Raw genomic sequence first — 27,424 nt, forward strand, 5'->3', positions numbered from 1 at the left:
ACACATAGAATGGACCTGCTATCCCCGTTTAAATAAGAAAAATCTCATTTCAGTAGGCCTTTTAAATGATTCGCATGTATTTCTTGGGCTTTTATTTTGAATTGTTACAAAGCGTCCGTTCCATTCTGTTTTTGCTGCCCTTTTATTTCAACGATAAAACAAAAAAAAGGATCAAACACAAGAACAAAGTATGTTGGGTGGGTTATAGTACCTTTTATACAATGTGTAAGTATTTGGAGACTAAATTGTGTATTTATGTGAAAAGTATTTGTGGCAAGTAGTCAGTGTTTTCATATTGGAACGTGTCCCGAGACGTCAACCGGAAGCAGCTCCCCCCTCTCTCTCTCTCTCGTTCTCCTCCGCTACTAGTCTGTTTGACAACAAAACAAACACGACTAGAATGTTCTCTCTTATTTGCTGCCGTTTGTTGGCAGCTATCAAGTTGTACCTGCTTGGCTTGCAGGTCCTTGTGATCCAGCTCCTCAGCACACGCTTCAGGTTGCCAGGTCAGTTTTGTTTTACTGCTGGTTCGCGTTTGAAAGGTTTCGCTCGTCTTCGTTTTGCAACTTAACCGCTTCCTGTGTATGCCGAATAAAAGAGGACATTCTGACGGATGTTTTCCACCAAAGCAGTTGTTATGGAGAGCATCTGTTTTTGTCGTAGCCTCAGGTCAGTTTTGAATCAGCTTGTTTCTTTACGCGGTGTCTGTTGGAAGGAAAAGGAAGGCGCCCATTGGTTGGTTGCCCAACATCCGCCAGCCAATGAATGCACAGCAGGGGCGGGGTTAAATCGCAGGGTTTTGTCCAGTTAGAGCAGCATTTTTCAACTTTTTCTTAGCCAGGGCACATTTTTTTCTCATTGAAAAAAAAAAATCCCTAAGCACAGCATAAAGCAGACAACATAAAAAAATGAACCTCAGCAGTCGATATTGACGGTAAAAAGTTGTTCTCGCAATTTTAGGATATGAATTCAAACCATAAGTCCAGTCCATAGTGGATCTAACATAAAAGTGAGGATTCAGTCCATAGTGGATCTACCATAATAGTGAGAGTCCAGTCCATAGTGGATCTAATATAATAGTGAGAGTCCAATCCATAGTGGATCTAACATAATAGTGAGAGTCCAGTCCATAGTGGATCTAACATAATAGTGAGAGTCCAATCCATAGTGGATCTAACATAATAGTGAGAGTCCAGTCCATAGTGGATCTAACATAATAGTGAGAGTCCAATCCATAGTGGATCTAACATAATAGTGAGAGTCCAGTCCATAGTGGATCTAACATAACAGTGTGAGAGTCCAGTCCATAGTAGATCCAACATAAAAGTGAGATTTCAGTCCGTAGTGGATCCAACATAATAGTGAGAGTCCAGTCCATAGTGGATCTAACATAATAGTGTGAGAGTCCAGTCCATAGTGGATCTAACATAATAGTGTGAAAGTCCAGTCCATAGTGGATCTAACATAATAATGAGAGTCCGATCCATAGTGGATCTAACGTAATAGTGAGAGTCCAGTCCATAGTGGATCTAACACCGGGACATATGGTACAATACAATCAGCAAGATAGGATGGAACTAGACCGTGTAGTATTTTATACGTAAGTAGTAAAACCTTAAATGCACAGGAAGCCAGTGCAGGTGAGCCAGTATAGTTCTAACATGATCAAACTTTCTTGTTCTTGTCAAACGTCTGCATCACTACAGCTCTTGTCTCAAAGTAGGTGTACTTAATTGGAGTTGTTTTGGTGTTTTTTCCTGTGTGTAGTGTTTTAGTTCTTGTCTTGCGCTCCTATTTTGTCGTTGATTGTCATGTTCGGATGTACTTTGTGGACGCCGTCAGCTGCTCCACACACAGTGCCCCCCCCCCCCCCCCCCCCCCAAAAATCTCCCGGGGCAACCATCCATCCATCCATTTTCTACCGCTTTCTCCCTTACGGGGTCGCGGGGGGCGCTGGTGCCTATCTCAGCTACAATCGGGCGTACGGCGGGGTACACCCTGGACAAGTCGCCACCTCATCGCAGGGCCAACACAGATAGACAGACAACATTCACACTCACATTCACACACTAGGGCCAATTTAGTGTTGCCAATCAACCTATCCCCAGGTGCATGTCTTTGGAGGTGGGAGGAAGCCGGAGTACCCGGAGGAAACCCACGCGTTCACGGGGAGAACATGCAAACTCCACACAGACAGATCCCGAGCCCGGATTTGAACCCAGGACTGCAGGACCTTCGTATTGTGATTCAGACGCACTAACCCCTCTGCCACCGTGAAGCCCGGGGCAACCATTCTCCCGAATTTCCACCTGGACAACAATATTGGGGCGGTGCCTTAAAGGTACTGCTTTTAGCATCCTCTACAACCTGTCGTCACGTCCGCTTTTCCTCCATACAAACATCGCACCGGCCCAGTCACGTAATATACGCGGCTTCTACACACACACACAAGTGAATGCAAGGCATACTTGGTCAACAGCCATACAGGTCACACTGAGGGTAGCCGTATAAACAACTTTAACACTCTGAACCCACACCAAACAAGAATGACAAACACATTTCGGGAGAACATCCGCACCGTAACACAACATAAACACAAAAGAACAAATACCTAGAATCCCTTGCAGCACTAACTCCCCCCCGCTACCAACAAAACTCGATTTTGCATGTCACTAGAACGTTATATAAGCCTTGCTTGTTCAATATTCAATGCAAAACTTGTTTGGGTCCCTATTAAAAGGTTAATTTGTTCAACTTTGGCCCGCGGCTTTGTTCAGTTACACTGTTACACCACACTGTGAACCCACACCAAACAAGAATGACAACCACATTTCGGGAGAACATCCACACCGTAACACAACATAAACACAACAGAACAAATACCCAGGACCCCTGGCAGCACTAACTCTCCCCCGATACCAACAAAACTCGATTTTGCATGTCACTATAAAGTTATATAAGCCTTGCTTGTTCAATATTCAATGCAAAACTTGTTTGGGTCCCTATTAAAAGGTTAATTTGTTCAACTTTGGCCCGCAGCTTTGTTCAGTTACACTGTTACACCACACTGTGAACCCACACCAAACAAGAATGACAACCACATTTCGGGAGAACATCCACACCGTAACACAACATAAACACAACGGAACAAATACCCAGAACCCCTTGCAGCACTAACTCTCCCCCGATACCAACAAAACTCGATTTTGCATGTCACTATGAAGTTATATAAGCCTTGCTTGTTCAATATTCAATGCAAAACTTGTTTGGGTCCCAATTAAAAGGTTAATTTTGTTCAACTTTGGCCCGCGGCTTTGTTCAGTTTACAATTTTGGCCCACTCTGTGTTTGAGTTTGACACTCCTGTGCTATGGCATCCCATTATGCACCCGCTGTGAACCTGTTTCTAATGTTTTTATTTTTTTATTTATTTTTTTATCGTACTCTGTTTGTGTTGTGTTGTGTTGTGTTGTGTTACCTTTCAACCTGCCTATTGTACAACACTTTGGCTACCCCATGGTAATTTTTAAATGTGCTTTATAAATAAAGTGGAGGCCGGTCCTAGCAACGCCCCGTTCCGCGGCAGGCCCGCAGGCCACGCCCCCCTCCACACCCTCATACACATTAATCTCAAGTAACTAAAGTTATATTATATTTTGATTTGAGAATCGATATTGAGCATAAAGATCTGGTATCGATATTTCAGTATCGATTTCAGTCTCGCTTTCCAGGCAGGTTAGTTAGGGTCTAGGTGTCATTTCTCAAGCTGCTACCGCTCTGTTGAACTCCGATACTGCATGCTGTGTCACTTTTTCACTACTAACATGTTGCAAATATATCAATCGACATGTATCCTTTTGTCAATTGGAATGGTTTCAAACCCTTACTCTGAAGTGCGACCGCATGAAATGATGTCTTCCTTATCTCATCTGACAACCGTCTCTCCTCTTCTCCCTCTGCCAGCGATGCCCAGACAAGATGGCAAGGTTGCCGTAGTGACGGGAGGAGACAGTGGAATCGGCTATGAGGTCGCCCGCCACATGGCCAAGCTGGGGGCGCACGTTATCATAGGTACGGTATCATAAACCACACCTGCTGCCGCGCAAACAACATGAGTGGAGCTGATAACTGGATCGACATACAAAACCCCAAACCCGTGAAGTTGGCACGTTGTGGAAATGGTAAATAAAATCAAAATACGATGATTTGCAAATCCTTTTCAACTTATATTTAATGGAATGGACTGCAAAGACAAGATATTTAATGTTCAACTGAGAAACTTAACTTTTTTTTTTTTGCTAATAATCATTAACTTAGAATTTAGTACCCACACTCTTTTACTACAAATCCACACTGTTGTAACACGTGGCTTGGCATTGTCTTGCTGGAATAAGCAGGGGCGTCCATGATAACGTTGCTGGGATGACAACATATGTCGCTCCAAAACCTGTATGTATGTACCTTTCAGCATTAATGTGTAAGTTACCCATGCCTCGGGCACTAATACACCCCCATACCATCACAGATGCTGGCTTTTGAACTTTGCGCCTAAAACAGTCCGGATGGTTCTTTTCCTCTTTGGTCCGGGGGACACGACGTCCACGGTTTCCAAAAACAATTTTAAATGTGGACTTGTCAGACCTCAGAACACTTTTCCACTTTGCAACAGTCCATCTTAGATGAGCCGGCGGCGTTTCTGGGTGTTGTTGATAAATGGCTTTGGCTTTGTATAGCAGTGTTTAATTTGCACTTACAGATGTAGCGACCAACTGTAGTTACTGAGAGTGGTTTCATGAAGTGTTCCTGAGACCTTTACTCATTGATGTCGCTTTTTGATGCAGGTCCGTAATATCATCGCTTACGTGCAGTGAGTTCTCTAGATTCTCAGAACCTTTTGATGATATTACGGACTGTATATGGTGAAATCCCTACATTCCTTGCAATAGCTGGTTGAGAAATGTTGTTCTTAAAGTGCTGGACAATCTAGTCCCACATTTGTTGACGAAGTCGGTATAGCTCGGTTGGTAGAGCGGCCGTGCCAGCAACTTGAGGGTTGCAGGTTCGATCCCCGCTTCAGCCATCCTCGTCACTGCCGTTGTGTCCTTGGGCAAGACACTTTACCCACCTGCTCCCAGTGCCACCCACACTGGTTTGAATGTAAAAATTAGATATTGGGTTTCACTATGTAAAGCGCTTTGAGTCACTAGAGAAAAAGGGCTATATAAATATAATTCACAAAGTGGCAACCCTCGCCCGTCCTTATTTGCGAATGACGGAGCATTTCATGGACGCTGCTTTTATACCCAATTGCGGCACCCACCTCTTCCCAATTAGCTTGTTCGCCTGTGGGAAGTTCCAAATGAGTGTTTGATGAGCATTGCTCAACCTTCTCAGTCTTTTTTGCCACTTGTGCCAGCATGTTGCAAGCAGGAAATTTCAAATATTTGCAAAACGTAACAACGTTTACCATTTCGAACGTTAAGTATCTTGTATTTGCAGTCTTTTAAATTGAATACAAGTTGAAAAGGATTTGAAAATCATTGTATTCCGTTTTTATTCGCCATTTACACAACGTGCCAACTTCACTGGGTTTGGGTTTTGAAAAACGTTTGTTTATTCATCCTCTTAATCGGTCATTTGAGTGCATTTGATATTTTGTGTGCATGTAGAACTTTAATTATTCACTTTAAAAAGTGTCAACTTTTGTGATTCATTACATTGACATGATTTTATATGAGAAAACATTCGTTTTTTTAGCGGGCCCTTCCGGAAGGGATTAATAACGAAAACCCGGGCACAACTGTATTGTTGTAAATTTGGAATAGGCCTCAACCTTAATCTTTAAAGTGCTTTTCACCAATGATCATGTCTTTTAAAATGATCAACCGTGCATAACTATAATTATAAACCCAGCACAACATTCAATCAATAATAAAAATAATAATAATGTGCGTGACTGTGGAGGGAATGAATAATGGGTTCTCAGTAACGCTCGTTGAGTCACGAGAAAAAAATAGAAATGAATGAATGCATTATTATTAATATTATTATTAGAGATGGTGGCAGTGTGCTTGCCCACTCACTTCCCTGACTCATGAACCCTTTAAGACATTTCATCTTTTGTTGCAGCTTTTTGGAAATGTGAGTCTGAATATTATTTCATTGTACTCTTGTTTGGACCTCAGGGGGGTTGAGGACGCAGCAGTCTTTCACTACAGTCTGAGTCACAAATGGGCAAAAAAAACTTAATCCGTTGTTCGGCTAACAGTAGAAAAATATGTAATAATAATTTTAGATTCATTTCAGAAGACTATAGAAAGTGTGCGTGGAGGAAGATGTTGTCAGCGCTGCCTGCAGGAGCAAAGGTCACCGCCTCTGTCCATGGCGCTGAGGACAGAGCACCGTCGGACGGGGGCGTGGCGGTGCTGACGGCGAGACACAGCTGGCAGGTACGTGTTCATCTAATCACCTGCCAGCTGTGTCTCGCCGTCAGCACCGCCACGCCCTCGTCCGACGGTGCTCTGTCCTCAGCACCATGGACAGAGGCGGTGACCTTTGCTCCTGCAGGCAGCGCTGACAACATCTTCCACCGCAGTGTGCTTATCCACAAAGATACTTTGTCTCGTCTCGTCTCGTTTGAACTTTCCAAGAGCCTTTCTTTGGCCCTGATATATGGAACCGGTCAACTGGTCTCTCAATGAAATTGACACAATCTTCTTGATGAGAAGCTGAAGTTCTAAGGAACGTTTGCTGCTGGATACTTGAAGGACTCAGGGGGGAAGTGGAGGGTCGTGTGCCTGGCGAGTCTTTCCATTGAAGATCGATCCTTGTGGAACTGTGATACCAGGTCATCCGTTGCTCTGGTCTACAGACACATTTGGAAGACCATGGTAGTTGTTCAAGGAGCCCAGAGTGATGAATGGGTTTTGGCTGAGCTGTGGGCACTTGGACTTTGGCAATCTCGGAATCGAATTGCAAAATGGATAATATCTCGGAGAAGCTTTCCACTCTGCAAGGCGAAATTATGATCAATTTGAGGGCCAGAACGGACAACTGCAGCAGACATTGGAATGCGTCTGCTCGCATTGACCAAAACGATCCTTACTGTATCTACAATTCGGCTTCCGATTGCAGCGAAAGACGCTCTGAAAAATCCCTTCCACCTTCTTCAAGAACACCTGGGAATGTTGGCTTTGTCCTGTAATGCCGAACGGAGCGTTTTCTAGGCTTATGGACAAAACACGCACCCATGGACTAATACTATACGTCCATCCATCCATTTACTACCGCTTGTCCCTTTTGGGGCCGCGGGGGGTGCTGGAGCCTATCTCAGCTGCATTCAACACAAATGCTCCCCTGCCCCATTCCACCCCTTTCCCGCCTACCCCCCGACCGGTATAACGGTTTACAGTCCTCGAGTTGTGTGTCGTAACGTGTTGCTACGTGCTTTTGGTAGCTTGAGGTTTTTCCTGGTCTCAAACTGCTGCTTTTTTTCAACAATGATCTCGTACTCATACTATCCATCCATCCATTTTTTACCGCTTATTCCCTTTGAGGTCGCGGGGGGTGCCGGTGCCTATATCAGCTACAATCGGGCGGAAGGCGTCGCCCATCCTGGACAAGTCGCCACCTCATCGCAGGGCTAGTAATCATACTCTTAATTTTAATTGTATTTAATAAATACCTCTAACCTACTCACAGTTTACAACCTTGTCAAATGTTGTGAAAGCATGGGTTTAATCACACCGATTGTTATTTAACACATCAACCTCAGGCTTAAGTCAGCCAGATTAGAAAAATAAATACTGAACAGATATATAAATAGGGTCTCAAATAACTCAGGAAAAATAAATGTACAATTATGTTGAGTCAAAATAAATACACTAAATTATTAATGAATATGTGTCTTGAATAAAACTAAGTGCAAATGAGAATACAGCTTCACCACTTTAGTCATCATTTTTGCGCTAAAAAACGGCTCTTCTTTTGTCTGAGATGGCAATTACTGCCACAAGTGGTGGATAAGTGTATTACAATTGAGTGCCAAAGCACTGCTGTATGTTGTACTCAAAACTAATTCCGTCGCCCCTTTGAAGTGCACTGGCAATGGAGTTCTATTCAATTCTATTTTTGTTACAAGATTATTGCGACAAAAATTGACAATTCTTTTTTCCACGAGTCAGCGGAACTGGTGAATGGAATAATGTTCCCTGAAGTGTTGTGGCAGATTTTAATGGTGTGCTTTTTATGGCGTTTTGTGCAATCCCCCTCCGGCTTTAGCCAGAACGTTGCCAACTATCTGCCATTAGTGCATTTTCATTATTGTCTCCGTTGCTTCAGGGCATAACTGTTAATTTACAAATCGTGTTTCCATATGGTTTGCAAATCCTTTTCAAGCCGTATTCAATTGATTGCACTACAAAGACAAGATATTTGATGTTCAAACTCATAAACTTTATTTTTTTTGCAAATAATAATTAACTTAGAATTTCATGGCTGCAACACGTGCCAAAGTAGTTGGGAAAGGGCATGTTCACCACTGTGTTACATCACCTTTTCTTTTTACAACACTCAATAAATGTTTGGGAACTGAGGAAACTAATTGTTGAAGCTTTGAAAGTGGAATTCTTTCCCATTCTTGTTTTATGTAGAGCTTCAGTCGTTCAACAGTCCGGGGTCTCCGCTGTCGTATTTTACGCTTCATAATGCGCCACACATTTTCCATGGGAGACAGGTCAGGAATGTACCTGCACTCTTTTTTTACGAAGCCACGCTGTTGTAACACGTGCCGAATGTGGCTTGGCATTGTCTTGCTGAAATAAGCAGGGGCGTCCATGAAAAAGACGGCACTTAGATGGCAGTGTGACAGACTCCCAGCCGTCCTCGTGTGGGTTGCGGTGACACTGGACACACGATGCATCGTAGCAGGTTTGATTCACATTTATTGTTTCAAACGACCTTTCTTGTGGTGCGCCGGCTCCTCTTCCTGGTCGCGCTGCACCCTTCGGTGCTCGCCTGCTGCGTCGGTGGCGGAGACTCATCTTGGCGTGATCTCTGTGTCGGGCTTGTGGTCGGGCTGCCGTGGTTTCCTTCCCTGTCTCCTCCTCCCGATCGTCCCTCCTTCGCCTCTCTTGAAGTCTAGGAGCAGATGCGCAGATTGTGAGCAGGTGTGTGTCTTACGCACCTGACTCCGATTGCCGTTCTCCTGGCGCTCCGCGTAGATCACGCCTCTCCTCGCTGCCGCATGACCCGCCTCCTGGCCTCCATCTTGGTCCAGAACGCCTCTGTCCGCCCGCTGGCGGCCCGTCGGCTGCGTCTCTCCACAGGCAGCATATGTTGTTCCAAAACCTGTATGTACCTTTCAGCATTAATGGTGCCTTCACAGATGTGTAAGTTACCCATGCCTTGGGCACTAATGCACCCCCATACCATCACAGATGCTGGCTTTTGAACTTTGCGTCTATAACAGTCTGGATGGTTCCCCTTTGGTCTGGATGACACGATGTCGAATATTTCCAAAAACAATTTGAAATTTGGACTCGTCAGACCACAGAACACTTTTCGACTCTGCATCAGTCCATCTTAGATGATCTCGGGCCCAGAGAAGCCGGCGGCGTTTCTGGATGTTGTTGATAAATAGCTTTTGCTTTGCATAGTAGAGCTTTAACTTGCACTTACAGATGTAGCGACCAACTGTATTTAGTGACAGTGGTTTTCTGAAGTGTTCCTTAGTCCATGTGGTGATATCATTTCAGAGATTGATGTCGGTTTTTGATACGGTGCCGTCTGAGGGATCGAAGGTCACGGTCATTCAATGTTGGTTTCCGGCCATGCCGCTTACGTGGAGTGATTTCTTCAGATTCTCGAACCTTTTGATGATATTATAGAGCGTAGATGTTGAAATCCCTAAATTTCTTGCAATTGCACTTTGAGAAACGTTGTTCTTAAACTGTTTGACTATTTGCTCACGCAGTTGTGGAAAAAGGGGTGTACCTCGCCCCATTCTTTCTTGTGAAAGACTGAGCATTTTTTGGGTAGCTGTTTTTATACCCAATCATGGCACCCACCTGTTCCCAATTAGCCTGCACACCTGTGGCATGTTCCAAATAAGTGTTTGATGAGCATTCCTCAACTTTATCAGTATTTATTGCCACCTTTCCCAACTGGTATGTCACGTGTTGCTGGCATCAAATTCTAAAGTTAATGATTATTTGCAACAAAATTTTTTTTTATCAGTTTGAACATCAAATATGTTGTCTTTGTAGCATATTCAACTGAATAGGGGTTGAAAAGGATTTGCAAATCATTGTATTCTGTTTATATTTACATCTAACACAATTTCCCAACTCATTTGGTAACAAGGTTTGTACAAATGGAGCACTATAAATACCATAGCAATAGTACTATTGATCATGAATGATAACAGTATTTACCTCTATACAATAACAGTATTTACCTCAATACAATTGTTTCAAATGCAACAATACAAAAATTAACAATAACTGGAAATACAAAAGAAACCAGATAAATGGAGGGGAAGAAAGAGACTTAAATTGTATTACCTTGTAGATTGTTATAGTAAAAATAGGTTAAGCTGTGTCAGTGTGCTGTGTGCTACCCAGTTTACCCTAGTGCAACAACGTTAATATATGTTTGATGAAACGTGATTATATGCTTGAGTGTATGTATACATATGTACTTGTATATGTACAGTATGTGCATATGTATGTTTGTACTGTGAATGTATATGTACAGTATGTGTATGTTTATACAGTGAATGCATATGTACAGTATGTGTATATGTTTTTTGTACAGTGAATGTATATGTACAGTATGCATATGTTTGTACTGTGAATGTATATGTACATGTATGTGTATATGTATGTTTGTACTGTGAATGTATATGTACAGTATGTGTATATGTTTGTTTGTACAGTGAATGTATATGTACAAGTATGTCTATATGTATGTCTGTACAGTGAATGTATATGTACGTATGTGTATATGTATGTCTGTATTGTGAATGTATATGTACAGTATGTGTATATGTATGGTTGCATTGTGAATTTATAAGTACATGTATGCGTATATGAGTATTTATACAGTGAATGTATATGTATAGTATCTTTTTATGTATATGTACATGTATGTTTATATGTATGTTTGTACTGTGAATGTATATGCACAGTATATGTATATGTATGTTTGTACTGTGAATGTATATGTACAGTATATGTATGTTTATACAGTGAATGTATATGTACAGTATGTGTATATGTTTTTTGTACAGTGAATGTATATGTACAGTATGCATATGTTTGTACTGTGAATGTATATGTACAGTATGTGTATATGTATGTTTGTACAGTGAATGTATATATACAATATGTGCATATGTTTGTTTGTACTGTGAATGTATATGCACATGAATGTGTATATGTATATGTACATCTATGTGTATATGTATGTCTGTACAGTGAATGTATATGTACAGTATGTGTATATGTTTGTTTGTACAGTGAATGTATATGTACATGTATGTGTATATGTATGTTTCTACAGTGAATGTATATGTACAATATGTGTATATGTTTGTTTGTACAGTGAATGTATATGTACATGTATGTGTATATGTATGTCCGTACAGTGAATGTATACGTACGTGTGTATGTGTATGTTTGTACTGTGAATGTATATGTACAGTATGTGTATATTTATGGTTGTATCGTGAATGTATATGTACATGTATGTGTATATGAGTATTTATACAGTGAATGTATATGTATAGTATCTTTTTATGTATATGTACATGTATGTTTATATGTATGTTTGTACTGTGAATGTATATGCACAGTATATGTATATGTATGCTTGTACTGTGAATGTATATATACATGTATGTGTATATGTATGTCTGTACAGTGAATGTATACGTATGTGTGTGTATATGTATGTTTGTACTGTGAATGTATATGTATATGTATGTGTATATGTATGTTTGTACAGTGAATTTATATGTACATTATATGCATATGTATGTTTTTACTGTGAATGTATACAGTATGTATGTGTATATTTATTTGTAAAGTGAATGTGTATGTACAGTATATGTACATGTATTTTTGTACAGTGAATGTATATGTACATGTATGTGTATATGTATGTTTGTACAGGGAATGTAAATGTACATTATATGTATATTTATGTTTGTACTGTGAATGTATATGTACAGTATGTGTATATGTTTGTTTGTACTGGGAATGTGTATGTACAGTATATGTACATGTATTTTTGTTCAGTGAATGTATATGTACATGTATGTGTATATGTATATGTACATTTATGTTTATATGTATGTTTGTACTGTGAATGTATATGTACAGTATATGTATATGTATGTTTGTACTGTGAATGTATATGTACATGTATGTGTATGTATGTTTGTACTGTGAATGTATATGTACATGTACTCTATGTGTATATTTGTTTATACAGTGAATGTATATGTGCAGTATGTGTATATGTATGTTTGTAATGTGAATGTATATGTACATGTATGTGTATATGTTTGTTTGTACTGTGAATGTGTATGTACAGTATATGTACATGTATTTTTGTTCAGTGAATATGCATGTGGATGTATGAACTTTGAGTGTAGGTATGTGTTCTGTATTTGTACATGCATGTGAGAGCGTAGGGAGCTATGTGTATGTGTATGTATGTATGTATATATGTATGAATAATTGTGTGTGTGTGAGTATATATACATGTGTATTTGTATGTACAATATATTCGTCTTCCAGCTCGTAAATTCAAAGGTGTTTCATTTTGCTCAAAGGAGGGAACGTATTCCCCTAACAGGAACATCATGATACTTCTGAGCAACATCAATACCTGGAAAAACTTTTAACGGCTCAGACAATCCCTCAGAACCATCCTTGTATTCTTTGATGACTTTAGAATATTTATGGTCTCTTTGAGTGGCTACATATTTCATGTGGGCGATAGATTCCATCAAAGATAACTTTCAGTGAGGAGCAGATTGTTCTTTTTAAAATGGAGTAGAGAGCTGAATTGTATTGGTTTTTTAAGGTGAAGTTGTGGACGGGGACACCAAATACCAAATTAAAAATTGAATTAAAAAGTGTTTAAATATGCAGAATGGACTACCGGTACATCATTTATGCAATATTTCAACAAAACAGTCTTGGACAAACACACTGGCCCTCGTAGCGTCTTCTGGGAAGACTTCAACCACATTGGTGAGGTCAAAGTCCACTGTCTTAGTTCGTCTCAAACGGGTTTTAAAGACGTCCTACGGTCTTGTGCACCGGACTCATCCGAGCATACTTTGTGGACTGGCGGAGAAAACGGAATTGTCCAAAATGTCTGTGGGTGAGATGAAATATTCAGCTTCAGGGGCAACTCAAGTGCTCAGCCCAAGTCTTACTTTATGAATTAATTCATAGTCGTGTACCAAGACCAAGGGCAGGGATGTATGCAAAGTCAAAGTTACAAAGTCTGAAGACAATATTTTGGGAATGCTTTAAATAGACGATGGAATGTATTGATTAGAGTTGTCTCGATACCAGTATTTTGGTACCGGTACCAAAATGTATGCTCTGTTTTCAGCACCATGGACAGAGGCGGTGACCTTTACTCCTACAAGCGCGCTGATCACACTCCCTTTCCACAGTCATTATTGGCTTTATTTTAACAAAAAAATCTTACTGTACATTAAATATATGTTTCTTTTTGAAAAGTTGTCCTTGGTATTATGGTATTGTTTCCAGAGTTACTGTAATTAGCTGTTTTCATCGTAGTTTTGTTCGTCTAAACTAGAGTTGTCCCGATACCGGTATTTTGGTACTAGTAGCAAAATGTATTTAGAATCTTTTTGATACTTTTCGGTAATTTTCTAAATAAAGGGGACCACAAAAAAATTCATTATTGGCTTTATTTTAACAAAAAATCTTACCGTACATTGAACATACAGTATGTTTGTTATTGCACTGTTGTGCTTAGTATCATCATATTGTTTCCAGAGTTACTGTAATTAGCTCTTTTTATCGTAGTTTTGTTAATCTAAACTAGGGTTGTCCCAATACCAGTATTTTGGTACCGGTACCAAAATGTATGCTCAGTTTTCAGCACCATGGACAGAGGCGGTGACCTTTACTCCTACAAGCTGAGCACACTACCTTTCCGCAGTCATTATTGGCTTTATTTTAACAAAACAAATCTTACTGTACATTAAACATGTTCCTTTTTGAAAAGTTGTCCTTGGTATTATGGTATTGTTTCCAGAGTTACTGTAATTAGCTGTTTTTATCGTAGTTTTGTTCGTCTGAACTACAGTTGTCCCGATACCGGTATTTTGGTACCAGTACCAAAATGTATTTCGAATCTTTTCGATACTTTTCGGTAGTTTTCTAAATAAAGGAGACCACAAAAAAATTCATTATTGGCTTTATTTTAACAAAAAATCTTACCGCACATTGAACATACAGTATGTTTGTTATTGCACTGTTGTCCTTAGTATCATCATTTTGTTTCCAGAGTTACTGTAATTAGCTCTTTTTATCGTAGTTTTGTTAATCTAAACTAGGGTTGTCCCAATACCAGTATTTTGGTACCGGTACCCAAATGTATGCTCTGTTTTCAGCACCAAGGACAGAGGCGGTGACCTTTACTCCTACAAGCTGATCACACTCCCTTTCCGCAGTCATTATTGGCTTTATTTTAACAAAAAAATCTTACTGTACATTAAACATATGTTTCTTTTTGAAAAGTTGTCCTTGGTATTATCATATTGTTTCCAGAGTTACTGTAATTAGCTGTTTTCATCGTAGTTGTGTTCGTCTAAACTAGAGTTGTCCCGATACCGGTATTTTGGTACCAGTACCAAAATGTATTTAGAATCTTTTCGATACTTTTCGGTAGTTTTCTAAATAAAGGGGACCACAAAAAATTTCATTATTGGCTTTATTTTAACAAAAAATCTTACCGTACATTGAACATACAGTATGTTTGTTATTGCACTGTTGTGCTTAGTATCATCATGTTGTTTCCAGAGTTACTGTAATTAGCTCTTTTTATCGTAGTTTTGTTAATCTAAACTAGGGTTGTCCCAATACCAGTATTTTGGTACCGGTACCCAAATGTATGCTCTGTTTTCAGCACCAAGGACAGAGGCGGTGACCTTTACTCCTACAAGCTGATCACACTCCCTTTCCGCAGTCATTATTGGCTTTATTTTAACAAAAAAATCTTACTGTACATTAAACATATGTTTCTTTTTGAAAAGTTGTCCTTGGTATTATCATATTGTTTCCAGAGTTACTGTAATTAGCTGTTTTTATCGTAGTTGTGTTCGTCTAAACTAAAGTTGTCCCGATACCGGTATTTTGGTACCAGTACCAAAATGTATTTTGAATCTTTTCGAAACTTTTCGGTAGTTTTCTAAATAAAGGGGACCACAAAAATTTCATTATTGGCTTTATTTTAACAAAAAATCTTACCGTACATTGAACATACAGTATGTTTGTTATTGCACTGTTGTGCTTAGTATCATCATTTTGTTTCCAGAGTTACTGTAATTAGCTCTTTTTATCGTAGTTTTGTTAATCTAAACTAGGGTTGTCCCAATACCAGTATTTTGGTACCGGTACCAAAATGTATGCTCTGTTTTCAGCACCATGGACAGAGGCGGTGACCTTTACTCCTACAAGCTGATCACACTCCCTTTCCGCAGTCATTATTGGCTTTATTTTAACAAAAAAATCTTACTGTACATTAAACATATGTTTGTTTTTGAAAATTTGTCCTTGGTATTATCATATTGTTTCCAGAGTTACTGTAATTAGCTGTTTTTATTTTGGTACCGGTACCAAAATGTTTTTCGATACTTTTCGGTAGTTTTTTGAAGAAACGGGACTACAAAAAATGGCATTATTGGCTTTATTTTAACAAAAAATCTTAGGGTACATTAAACATATGTTTCTTAATGCAATGTTGTCCTTAATATCATCATATTGTTTCCAGAGATACTATAAATAGCTGTTTTTATCCTAATTTTGTTAGTATAAACGATGGCTGTCCCGATACCAGTATTTTGGTACCGGTATTTCGATACTTTTTCGGAGTTTTCTAAATAAAGGGAACACAAAAAATGTCATTGTTGGCTTTATTTTAACACAGAAATCTTACGGTGCATTAAACATATGTTTATTATTGCAATGTTGTCCTTGGTATCATCATATTGTTTCCAGAGTTACTGTAATTAGCTCTTTTTATCGTAGTTTTGTTAATCTAAACTAGGGTTGTCCCTATACCAGTATTTTGGTACCGGTACCAAAATATTTTTCGATACTTTTCGGTAGTTTTTTGAAGAAACGGGACTACAAAAAATGGCATTATTGGCTTTATTTTAACAAAAAATCTTAGGGTACATTAAACATATGTTTCTTAATGCAATGTTGTCCTTAATATCATCATATTGTTTCCAGAGATACTGTAAATACCTGTTTTTATCCTAGTTTTGTTAGTATAAACGAGGGCTGTCCCGATACCAGTATTTTGTTACCGGTATTTCGATACTTTTTCGTAGTTTTCTAAATAAAGGGAACACAAAAAAATTTCATTATTGGCTTTATTTTAACAAAAAAATCTTATGGTGCATTAAACATATGTTTATTATTGCAATGTCGTCCTTGGTATCATCATATTATTTCCAGAGTTACTGTAATTAGCTGTTTTTATCGTTGTTTTGTTAGTCTGAACTAGGATTGTCCCAATACCAGTATTTTGGTACTGGTACCAAAATGTATTTTGGTATCGATCCAATACCAAGTAGTTATAGGATATAGATTTTGTGACGATAAAAAATATTGATGTAATCATAGTAGTATTGACTAGATACGCTCCTGTACTTGGTATCATTACAGTGCATGTCAGGTGTAGCTATTGTATCCTCCTACGGTGTGTAGTGAAGCATGTTTAGCTATTCCTCGTCCTCCAGTGATAATGTTACTTGTTAGAAACATACTTTATTTGTCACCATGTAGGCAAGGATTAGTGATTTAGAAGTAGCTAGCCATGTCTTAAAGCAACTCTTCTTTAGGGTGTTTTAGTGTTATAACTTCATCTTTATCTTTACTTTTTACACCAAAAAGCGTTCGTTCTCTCTTATCTGTCTACACACTGTGTCTGCTTGTATGTACTTTGTGTGTGTGCGCTGTCGAACATTTTATTTATTTGTAGATTTTATTTGTAAAACAGCACTTTACGTTGAGCAAACAACCTCAAAGTGCCACAAAGAAATAAAATAGTAATAATAATAATATTAATAAAAAGATAATAAAAATACATCAAATATAAAACAAGAAACAGCCCAATAGCTAGAACCAGCATGCATAGCTATAAAACGTTTTTTTGTAAAAGAAGGGGTTTTTAAGCCTTTTTTAAAAGCATCCACAGTCTGAGGTGCCCTCAGGTGGTCAGGGAGAGCGTTCCACAGACAGGGAGCAGCAGAGCAGAAAGCCCGGTCTCCCATAGTTCGCAGCTTTGTCCGTGGAAGTTGGAGGAGGTTAGCCTGTTTGGAGCGGAGGTGTCGCGTTGAGGATTTGGGGGTGAGCAGTTCTTTGAGGCACTGGTGGGTTAGTAGGGAGATTTTGTATTCAACCCTGAGTGGAACAGGAAGCCAGTGAAGGGATTTGAGAGTTGGGGTGATGTGGTCGTATTGTCGCACTCTCATCAGGATCCTAGCAGCACTATTCCGTATGTGCTGGAGCTTCTGCACGTTCTTGCTGGGGATCCCGACAAGAAGTACGTTGCAGTAGTCGAGTCCGGAGGAGACAAAGGCGTGGACGAGCCTCTCGGCATCAGAGAGAGTGAGTAAAGGGAGGAGTTTCGCATTGTTCCTGAGGTGGTAGAAGGAGGTCTTGCACAGTTGTTTTATTTGAGCCTCAAAGGTCAAGTGAGGGTCCATTTTAACACCCAGATTAGTGATTGAGGATGAGAGGTGAATGTCGTGGCCGGAGAAGGTGAGACTGATGTGGGGTGCCGACTAGATTGGCTTCAGTTTTGGAGCTGGTTAGTTGAATAAAATTGTGTTTCATCCACGTCTTTATATCCTCCAGGCAGTTGGTGAGTGTGGATGATGGCAGGGCTGCAGAGGGAGTTGGGTTTGTTTTCAGGTAGAGTTGAGTGTTATCGGCATAGCAGTGGACTGATATTCCGTGCTGGCTGATGAAACCGCCAAGGGGGAGCATGCAGAGTGTGAAAAGGGTGGGGCCGAGGACTGATCCTTGAGGGACACCACAGGTGACAGAGAGTGTGTCCGATTTTGCCTTCTCCCAGAGTGACGAACTCTGTTCTTTCGGTAAGGTAGAACGTGGACCAGTTTAGGGCAGTGTCAGAGAGTCCGGTGGTGGAGGATGCGGTGATCAACGGTGTCGAATGCTGCGGTGAGGTCAAGGAGGATGAGAACGAGATGGTGAGCCAGCATCAGCAGTCATCAGCCGGTCATTGGTGACCCTGACCAGAGCTCTCTCCGTGCTGGGGCCAGAGCGGAAACCAGACTGGAACTTTTCATAAATGCAGCAACTGCCTTTTCCAGCACCTTTGAGAGGACTGGAAGATTGGAGATCGGTCGGTGGTTGGCCAGCACTTCTGGATCTAGGCTGGGCTTTTTGGGGAGTGGTTTGATGACTGCAGTTTTCAGGACAGTGGGGACCTGACCAGCCTGGAGGGAGTGGTTAATGATTGTGGTGATCAAAGGACTTATGGCGGGGGTGTGCGTAAGAGGTCCAGGATACAGGTGGAGGGTTTCTTGTTCCTCATGATGCCCTCACCCTCTCTCTGCGTGATGTCTGTGAAGCAGCAAAGGGGCTGAGTGGTCCCAGGCTGAGGGTTGACAGTTGGGACTGGGGAGGCAGGGACGGTGGAGAGAGAGGAGCGGATGTTTTCTACATTTATTCTGTGTGGTGTCCGAGTGTAGGTGAGTGTGACGGACTTCCCGCCATCACCGTGAGGGTTGCCAGGACCACGGGCGCACGAGACCTCGTAGCAGGGTTGACATACACTTATTGCTTCGATAAATGGCATCTTTGTGTCCCAATCGGGCGCGCCCTTGGCTGCTCGTCTTTGAGCACCTTTTGGTGGCCGGGTCTTGCGTCTTCCGCGGGGGCTCATGTCTTTTTGGTCTCTTGTCGCTGGTGTCGTTGCCGTGGTTTCCTCCTCCGTACTGCCTCTCTTATGATCTAGCAGCAGATGGAGAGATTGTGAGCAGGTGTGTGTTGTACGCACCTGACTAAAATTGCTGCTCTCGTGCCGCTCTGCGTGCGTCACGCCTCCCCTCGCCGCCGCATGCCCCACCTCCCGGCCTCTCTCTTGGCCAAGGCTGTCCCTCTCAGCCCGCTGTCGGCTGCATCTCTCCACAGTGAGTTTGGGGTTTGAGGAGATGATTTATGGTGGAGAAAAGTTGCTCGGCGTTTCCAGGGCTATTGTTGATGATATTGGAGTAGAACCGGGACCGTGTATCACTGAGGGACTTTGAACTAGCCTTCTGGTGTTCTCGATAGGGTATTTTGAGAACACTGAGTCCTGAGTCCATGAATTTTCCACAGCTCGTCTGGTGTACCGAGAGGCTGAGCGCATGAAAGTGACTGTTCGGGTTTTGACAGGGGCTTGGAGGTCTAGGAGGCTGCTCAGCGAAGTGTTGTAGAAGTCTACTGACTGATGGGAAGTTGACAGAGGAGAGATGCTGGAGGTCAACGGCCAGGGTGTCCAGGTTAATGTTTTTCATATTCCTGAAACTGATTTGGCGTTTGGGATTTTCAAGGCAGCTCCATTGAAATGGCTTTTGTGGTCGGACACAACCAGGTCATATTTTAAGAGGCTGCTGATGGGGACAGAGTTGGCCCTTGGCGTGTGTTGGAACATCAACATGTGTCAGGTTGAGGCAATCTAAAAGATGCAGGAACTCAGCAGCAGACTGGGAGGAGGTTGTGTTGACATGAATGTTAATACCTCCAAGTATTATAATATTGGCTGAGGTTGTGCACAGTGTGGTGAGAAGGTCATGTATCTCCGGGATGAAAGCAGAGTCTGTTTCGGGGGGTCGGTAGATCAGGAGCATGGTCGTGGAAAAAAGGGGTTTGCATTTAAATGCAAGACTTTCAAATGAGGAGTGCACAGGCAAGGGCATGGAGGACGAATTAAATTTCCTTCGGTGTACAACAGCCAGGCCACCACCACGACCGGTGTTGCGGGCTTTTTCTAGGTAGCCGTAGCCAGGTGGACAAGCTTTATTCAGAGCAGAGATAAACCTCCTGGTTGATGCCATGTTTCTGTGATACACATGAATTCAATTTGTTTGTCAATTATGTGATCTTGAATGAAGGAGGATTTGTTATTGAGGGATTGTGCATTCAAAAGTTCCGTTTTGACTTTTGTCGAGGTGGTGAGTTCCCGCAGGGGGCGCAGCAGGCTGTAATCCGCTCCACGTTTTCTGTTCTGCTTGGTGTGTTGAGGTCTCGCGGCGCTTCCCGTGCTGTCATGCAGTGGTCTCGTGACGTTTGCAGTGCTACTAACGACAGGAGCGACAGCGAAATGTGCAACGGGGGTCCAGATGGATGGAATACACTGATCAAGCTGTTAGTGGTAGACAAACTTTCTCCGACAACTTCTGCGGATATATCGGCGCCGACGCAGAAGTCCGAGTTCATTGATGATGGGGATTTTATATCCGGGAGTGATTGTGGAGTTATGTCGGAGGAGTTTGGATATGGAATATCTGAGGATATTGCAGAGCCCAGCTAGCCGCTAGCCCAGGGGTCGGGAACCTTTTTGGCTGAGAGAGCCATGAAAGCCAAATATTTCAAAATGTATTTCCGTGAGAGCCATATAACATTTTTTTTTTACACTGAATACAACTAAATACGTGCATTTTTAAGTAAGACCAACATTTTTAGAGTATAATAAGTCTCTTATTCTTTTGCATAACATTGTTATTCTGAAGCTAACCAATAATAAATAAAATGTCATGTCTGTTGATCATGTTTTTGTTTGGCCCTGTGCTGTTTGTCCTTTGGACTCTTTAAGTTCCTGTTTTTTTCCACTCCCTTGTCTTGTTTCCTTGGTTACTCATTTTGTCCACCTGTCTATGGTGGACAAAATGCCCGCTCACCTGCTTCCCGAGCACTAATCAGAGGCAGTATTTAAGCTCGTCTTTGCCAGTCAGTCGCCCTGGCGTCAATGTGATCTTTTCTTGCTCTGTGCTGACTTGTTTCATGCCTTGCCATAGTTTTGTGCTTCATGCCATGCTAAGTAAGTTTTGTTTGATTTATGTTCATAGTCTGTTTATGCGTTAGCTTTCTTCCTTAGCCCAAGTTGAGTTGGCTCTCTTGGTTGCTTTGTTGGGTCTGCTCCTGTCTCTGGCCATGCTCCCTCCACCCCAGCGGACGATGGCGTGGAACACCGCAGAGGCCACCACAGTGGATATGTTTATTTTACTTTTTATTCATAGCTGTATGTAGAAGTGTCTGGTTGTATCTGCTGCTTTAATGTCTTTAATGTCCTCTGTGTTCTTTGATGTTTGATGTTTCCCTCTTACACACAAGTAAGAGGGATGTGTTCTAGGGCTATGAGTTGTTTTTTTCCCTTGGCCTCAGTCTGCACCCCCTCTCCAGGGCCCAGGCTAAGACCGATTTTTTTTATTTTATTTTAATCTTCTATTTCCCCCCCTTGTTTACCTGTATCACACCTTTTTTGTAAGGGGCGCTGGAAGCCGGCAGACCCGTCAGCGATCCTGTTCTGTCTCCCTGTAATGTTTGTCTGATCTTGAATGGGATTGTGCTGAAAATTTTAATTTTCCTGAAGGAACTCTCCTGACGGAATAAATAAAGTACTATCTAATCTAATCTAAGTTGTGCCTCCGCTGTGAGCAATTTTTGTTTTTATCTTTTTTTAGTTTAAATTAAGTCATGTTTTTACCGAGTAGTCTATTTGCTTACATATATGTATGTATGTATGTGTGTATATATTTTTATATATATATATACATATATGTAAGTATCAATCAATCAATGTTTATTTGTATAGTCCCAAATCACAAATGTCTCAAAGGACTGCACAAATAATTACGACTACGACATCCTCGGAAGAACCCACAAAAGGGCAAGGAAAACTCACACACAGTGGGCAGGGATAATTCACATCCAGTGGGACGCCAGAGACAATGCTGACTATGAGAAACCTTGGAGAGGACCTCAGAAATGGGCAACCCCCCCCTCTAGGGGACCGAAAGCAATGGATGTCGAGCGGGTCTAACATGATACTGTGGAAGTTTGATCCATAGTGGCTCCAACACAGCCGCGAGAGTTCAGTCCAAAGCGGATCCAAGACAGCAGCGAGAGTCCCGTCCACAGGAAACCATCTCAAGCGGAGGCGGATCAGCAGCGTAGAGATGTCCCCAACCGATACACAGGCGAGCGGTCCATCCTGGGTCTCGACTCTGGACAGCCAGTACTTCATCCATGGTCATCGGACCGGACCCCCTCCACAAGGGAGGGGGGGACATAGGAGAAAAAAGAAAAGAAGCGGCAGATCAACTGGTCTAAAAAGGAGGTTTATTTAAAGGCTAGAGTATACAGATGAGTTTTAAGGTGAGACTTAAATGTTTCTACTGAGGTAGCATCTCGAACTGTTACCGGGAGGGCATTCCAGAGTACTGGAGCACGAAATGAAAACGCTCTATAGCTCGCAGACTTTTTTTGGGCTTTGGGAATCACTAATAACCCGGAGTCCTTTGAACGCAGATTTCTTACCGGGACATATGGTACAATACAATCGGCAAGATAGGATGGAGCTAGACCGTGTAGTATTTTATACGTAAGTAGTAAAACCTTAAAGTCACATCTTAAGTGCACAGGAAGCCAGTGCAGGTGAGCCAGTACAGGCGTAATGTGATCAAACTTTCTTGTTCTTGTCAAAAGTCTAGCAGCCGCATTTTGTACCAACTGTAATCTTTTAATGTTAGACATGGGGAGACCCGAAAATAATACGTTACAGTAATCGAGACGAGACGTAACAAACGCATGGATAATGATCTCGGCGTCTTTAGTGGACAAAATGGAGCGAATTTTAGTGATATTACGGAGATGAAAAAAGGCCGTTTTAGTAACGCTTTTAATGTGTGCCTCAAAGGAGAGAGTTGGGTCGAAGATAATACCCAGATTTTTTACCGAGTCGCCTTGTTTAATTGTTTATATATATATTGTGCAAGTTCTCCCACTTAAAATGATGACAGAGGTCTGTAATTGTCATCATCGGTACACTTCAACTGTGAGAGACAGAATGTGAAAAAAAAAATCCAGGAGTTCACATTGTAGGAATTTTAAAGATTTTATTTGTAAATTATGGTGGAAAATAAGTATTTGGTCACTTCAAACAAGGAAGATCTCTGGCTCTCACAGACCTGTGACTTCTTCTTTAAGATGCTCTTCTGTCCTCCACTCGTTACCTGTATTAATGGAACCTGTTTGAACTCGTTATCTGTATAAAAGACACCTGTCCACAGCCTCAAACAGTCAGATTCCAAACTCCACTATGGCCAAGACCAAAGAGCTGTCGAAGGACACCAGGAAAAAAAAATTGTAGACCTGCACCAGACTGGGAAGAGTGAATCTACAATAGGCAAGTAGCTTGGTGTGAAATAATCAACTGTGGGAGCAATTATCTTAAAATGGAAGACATAAAAGACCACTGATAATCTCCCTCGATCTGGGGCTCCACGCAAGATCTCATCCCGTGGGGTCAAAATGATCATGAAAACGGTGAGCAAAAAATCCCAGAACCACACGGCGGGACCTGGTGAATGACCTGCAGAGAGCTGGGACCAAAGTATCAAAAGTTACCATCAGTAACACACTACGGCGACAAGGAATCGAATCCTGCAGTGCCAGACCTGTCCCCCTGCTTAAGCCAGTGCATGTCCAGGCCCGTCTAAAGTTTGCCAGAGAGCACATGGATGATACAGCAGAGGATTGAGATAATGTCATGTGGTCGGATGAAACCAAAATAGAACTTTTTGGTATAAACTCAACTCGTCGTGTTTGGAGGAAGAAGAATACTGAGTTGCATCCCAAGAACACCACACCTACTGTGAAGCATGGGGGTGGAAACATCATGCTTTGGGGCTGTTTTTCTGCTAAGGGGACAGGACGATTGATCCGTGTTATGGAAAGAATGAATGGGGCCATGTATCGTGAGATTTTGAGCCAAAACCTCCTTCCATCAGTGAGAGCGTTGAATGGTTGACCAAATACTTATTTTCGCCGCAGTCTCGGGCTTCATTCTATTAGTGCGCGAGGAATATATATATAATATGTATATGTATATGTATTTTGGGCACCTCTGGTTTCCAGAAAAAACGGTGACCGTTAAGTAAAATGTTTGCTTTCTGTTTCAAGTTGAGATGTAAACATTTACTTAGTCCAATATGCACACTGACCTGCACTAATAAAGCAGTGAGCACTTACCTTCTTCCTAAGGACACTTGCTCAGCTCGTGTCACATCCTTTCACTCCCCGATTTATTAGGCAAGGCTAATGCACTTGAGTTCAACAAGCACACCCTAAATCCTCCCTTTATGAGAAATATCATCTCTTCCTTTTTCACGCCGTGTCTTTAGAGGGCTCTCAGAGTCTCCGTGGTCGGGAGTGGAGTTGTCACGTTCCAGTCGCCGCCTCCACGTCTTTCAGGGGATTATACCTTCTTGTCAGACTAGGAACCCACTTTTTTATTTTATTTGAAATTGTCAAGTTCTTAGGGTTCATGTCTTTGTCGAAGCAAGAACTTAAACAGTTGGCCAATTCTTAAAGAAGTATTGAGATTACACCTGAGCGGCACATACTGTTTATACAACAATTCAATGCTGATATCACCGATACATACTGTCTCTATCAGTCAGCAGGTTTGTAAAAAACGAATTCTTGTAGAAATTGGCTTAAATGCAGTTTTGTCCTCAGACCACTAAATACTGCCACGAGAGCCCGGATCAGGGTTACAAAACTGTTTTATTCTCTTAAAATCAAGCAAAATGTTTTCTCTGCGTCCGTCTCTCGCTCTCTTGCTCCCACTCCAGCTCCAACAACGTGTCTCATGCCGGCTGCTGCTAATAGAGGGCGGCATGTGATTGTCACGCCTGTAAGTTTATGTTTTGGTTTTGGTCAGGTTATGTTTAGTTTTTTGGAGATTTTAGTTCTGTCTTTTCACTTCCTGGTTTGTTTTGTTACCATAGCTACTCATTAGTTTACCCTAGTCACGCCCCGATCATCAGGATTTTACTTTCTGTCCATCATGCTGGGATCTTCACACACGCTACCCATGCTGCGCCTCATTCACGCCCTCGATTATCTGCTTCATGCCTTGCAATGCTGTCCATTTTGTCCACGTAAGTTTTTGTTATTCATGCCACTGCGCAAGTGTTTTTGTTTCATGTTTGTAGTTAATAGCCTTTGTGCTAGTCTTTTGTTTCATAGCTCAGTTTTTTTGTACCGCCATCGTGCGCGCTTTTTGTTGGTTCCTGTTTTTAGTTTTAGTGTTAAAATAAAGATGTCTTTACCTTCACGCCATTTCCACTCCATTCGTTTTGCACCTCGGGAAAACAAACCAAGACCAAGTTCAAGCCTGACAGTGATTAGATAACAAGGCCCACCTGGGCCATCTACGCACCTGTCGCTGTCTTCGAGGCCAGGTCCTGGCACACCCCGTAGCCCACGCCCCCCTCCACATCAGTTTTCTAAAACACAAAACCAGTGAAGTTGGCACGTTGTGTAATTTGCAAATAAAAACAGAATACAGTGATTTGCAAATACTTTTCAACTAATATTCAATTGAATAAACTGCAAAGACAATATATTTAATGTTCCCACTGAGAAACTTACATTAGAATTTAATAGCAGCTACACATTGCAGAAAAGTTGGCACAAGAGCATTTTTACCACTGTGTTACATGGCCTTTCCTTTTAACAACACTCAGTAAATGTTTGGGAACTGAGGATACTTTTATTGTCACAAAATATTTTTCCTTTTTTAAACAAAATATTTTATTCATATTTTGCCTATGAACTCAGGAAATACGGCCCTGGACACATGAGAACCTAAATTATGACCAATGTATGATCCTGTAACTACTTGGTATCAGATCGATACCGACATGAGTGGTATCATCCAAAACTAATGTATTATTACATTTGAACAGAAGTGTAGATAGAACATGTTGAAATAGAAAATAAGCAGATATTAACAGTAAATGAACAAGTAAATAAATAATCAGTTTTTACAGCTTGTCCCTCCTAATGTAGACAAAATAATATGTAGATAAATGACACAATATGTTACTGCAGACTAATTAGGAGCCTTTGTTTGTTTACTTATTACTAAATGACCATTTGTCTGGTATGTTTACTATTTTATTTATGGACAAACTTGTCCTTCCATTGCAATAATAAAGATATTTTTATTATTGCAAAATGCAATTATTCCAAAATGCAACACGGGACGACACATACCGACAGCCATCAGACTGTACAATGCATATGTTCCTTTTGACTGTACATGTACTGTAAATGTATAATGTATTTATTATTCACGTGTGAATAACGCTGTTTAATAAACTGTATTTATATCATTCACATGTGAATAATACTGTATAATAGACTGTATTTATATTATTCACATGTGAATAATGCTGTATAATAGACTGTATTTATATTATTCAAATGTGAATAATGCCATATAATAGACTATATTTATATTATTCACATGTGAATAATGATGTATAATAGACTGTATTTATATTGTTCACTTGTGAATAATGATGTGTAGTAGACTGTATTTATATTATTCACATGTGAATAATGCTGTATAATAAACTATATTTATATTATTCACATGTGAATAATGCTGTATAATAGACTGTATTTATATCATTCAAATGTGAATAATGCCATATAATTGACTATATTTATATTATTCACATGTGAATAATGATGTATAATAGACTGTATTTATATTGTTCACATGTGAATAATGATGTGTAGTAGACTGTATTTATATTATTCACATGTGAATAATGCTGTATAATAGACTGTATTTATGTTATTCACATGTGAATAATGCTGTATAATAGACTATATTTATATTATTCACATGTGAATAACGCTGTATAATAGAATATTTATATTATTCACATCTGAATAACGCTGTATAATAGACTGTATTTATATTATTCGCATGTGAATAATTCTGTATAATAGACTGTAATTATATTATTCACATGTGAATAATGCTTATACAAACCCCGTTTCCATATGAGTTGGGAAATTGTGTTAGATGTAAAATCCTTTGCAACCAATATT

At 40.8% G+C, this 27,424-nt stretch overlaps 1 protein-coding gene across 3 annotated transcripts in view; it reads left to right on the forward strand.

The window, feature by feature from the left end:
• Positions 1-27,424, forward strand: part of LOC133538344 (dehydrogenase/reductase SDR family member on chromosome X-like) — a 224,860-nt gene that overhangs the window by 50,627 nt on the left and 146,809 nt on the right. For 2 of the 3 annotated variants that reach the window (XM_061879903.1, XM_061879904.1), the window contains exons 1-2: positions 314-506; positions 3,963-4,070. In XM_061879903.1, coding sequence (XP_061735887.1) covers positions 401-506; positions 3,963-4,070 — 214 coding nt within the window. In that variant the 5' untranslated portion in view covers positions 314-400. Of the gene's footprint in view, positions 1-313; positions 507-3,962; positions 4,071-27,424 lie in introns of those variants that run through there. The other variant, XM_061879905.1, reaches the window with a different exon arrangement.

This window comes from Nerophis ophidion, linkage group LG19, assembly GCF_033978795.1.
Source record: "Nerophis ophidion isolate RoL-2023_Sa linkage group LG19, RoL_Noph_v1.0, whole genome shotgun sequence".
NCBI lineage: Eukaryota > Metazoa > Chordata > Actinopteri > Syngnathiformes > Syngnathidae > Nerophis > Nerophis ophidion.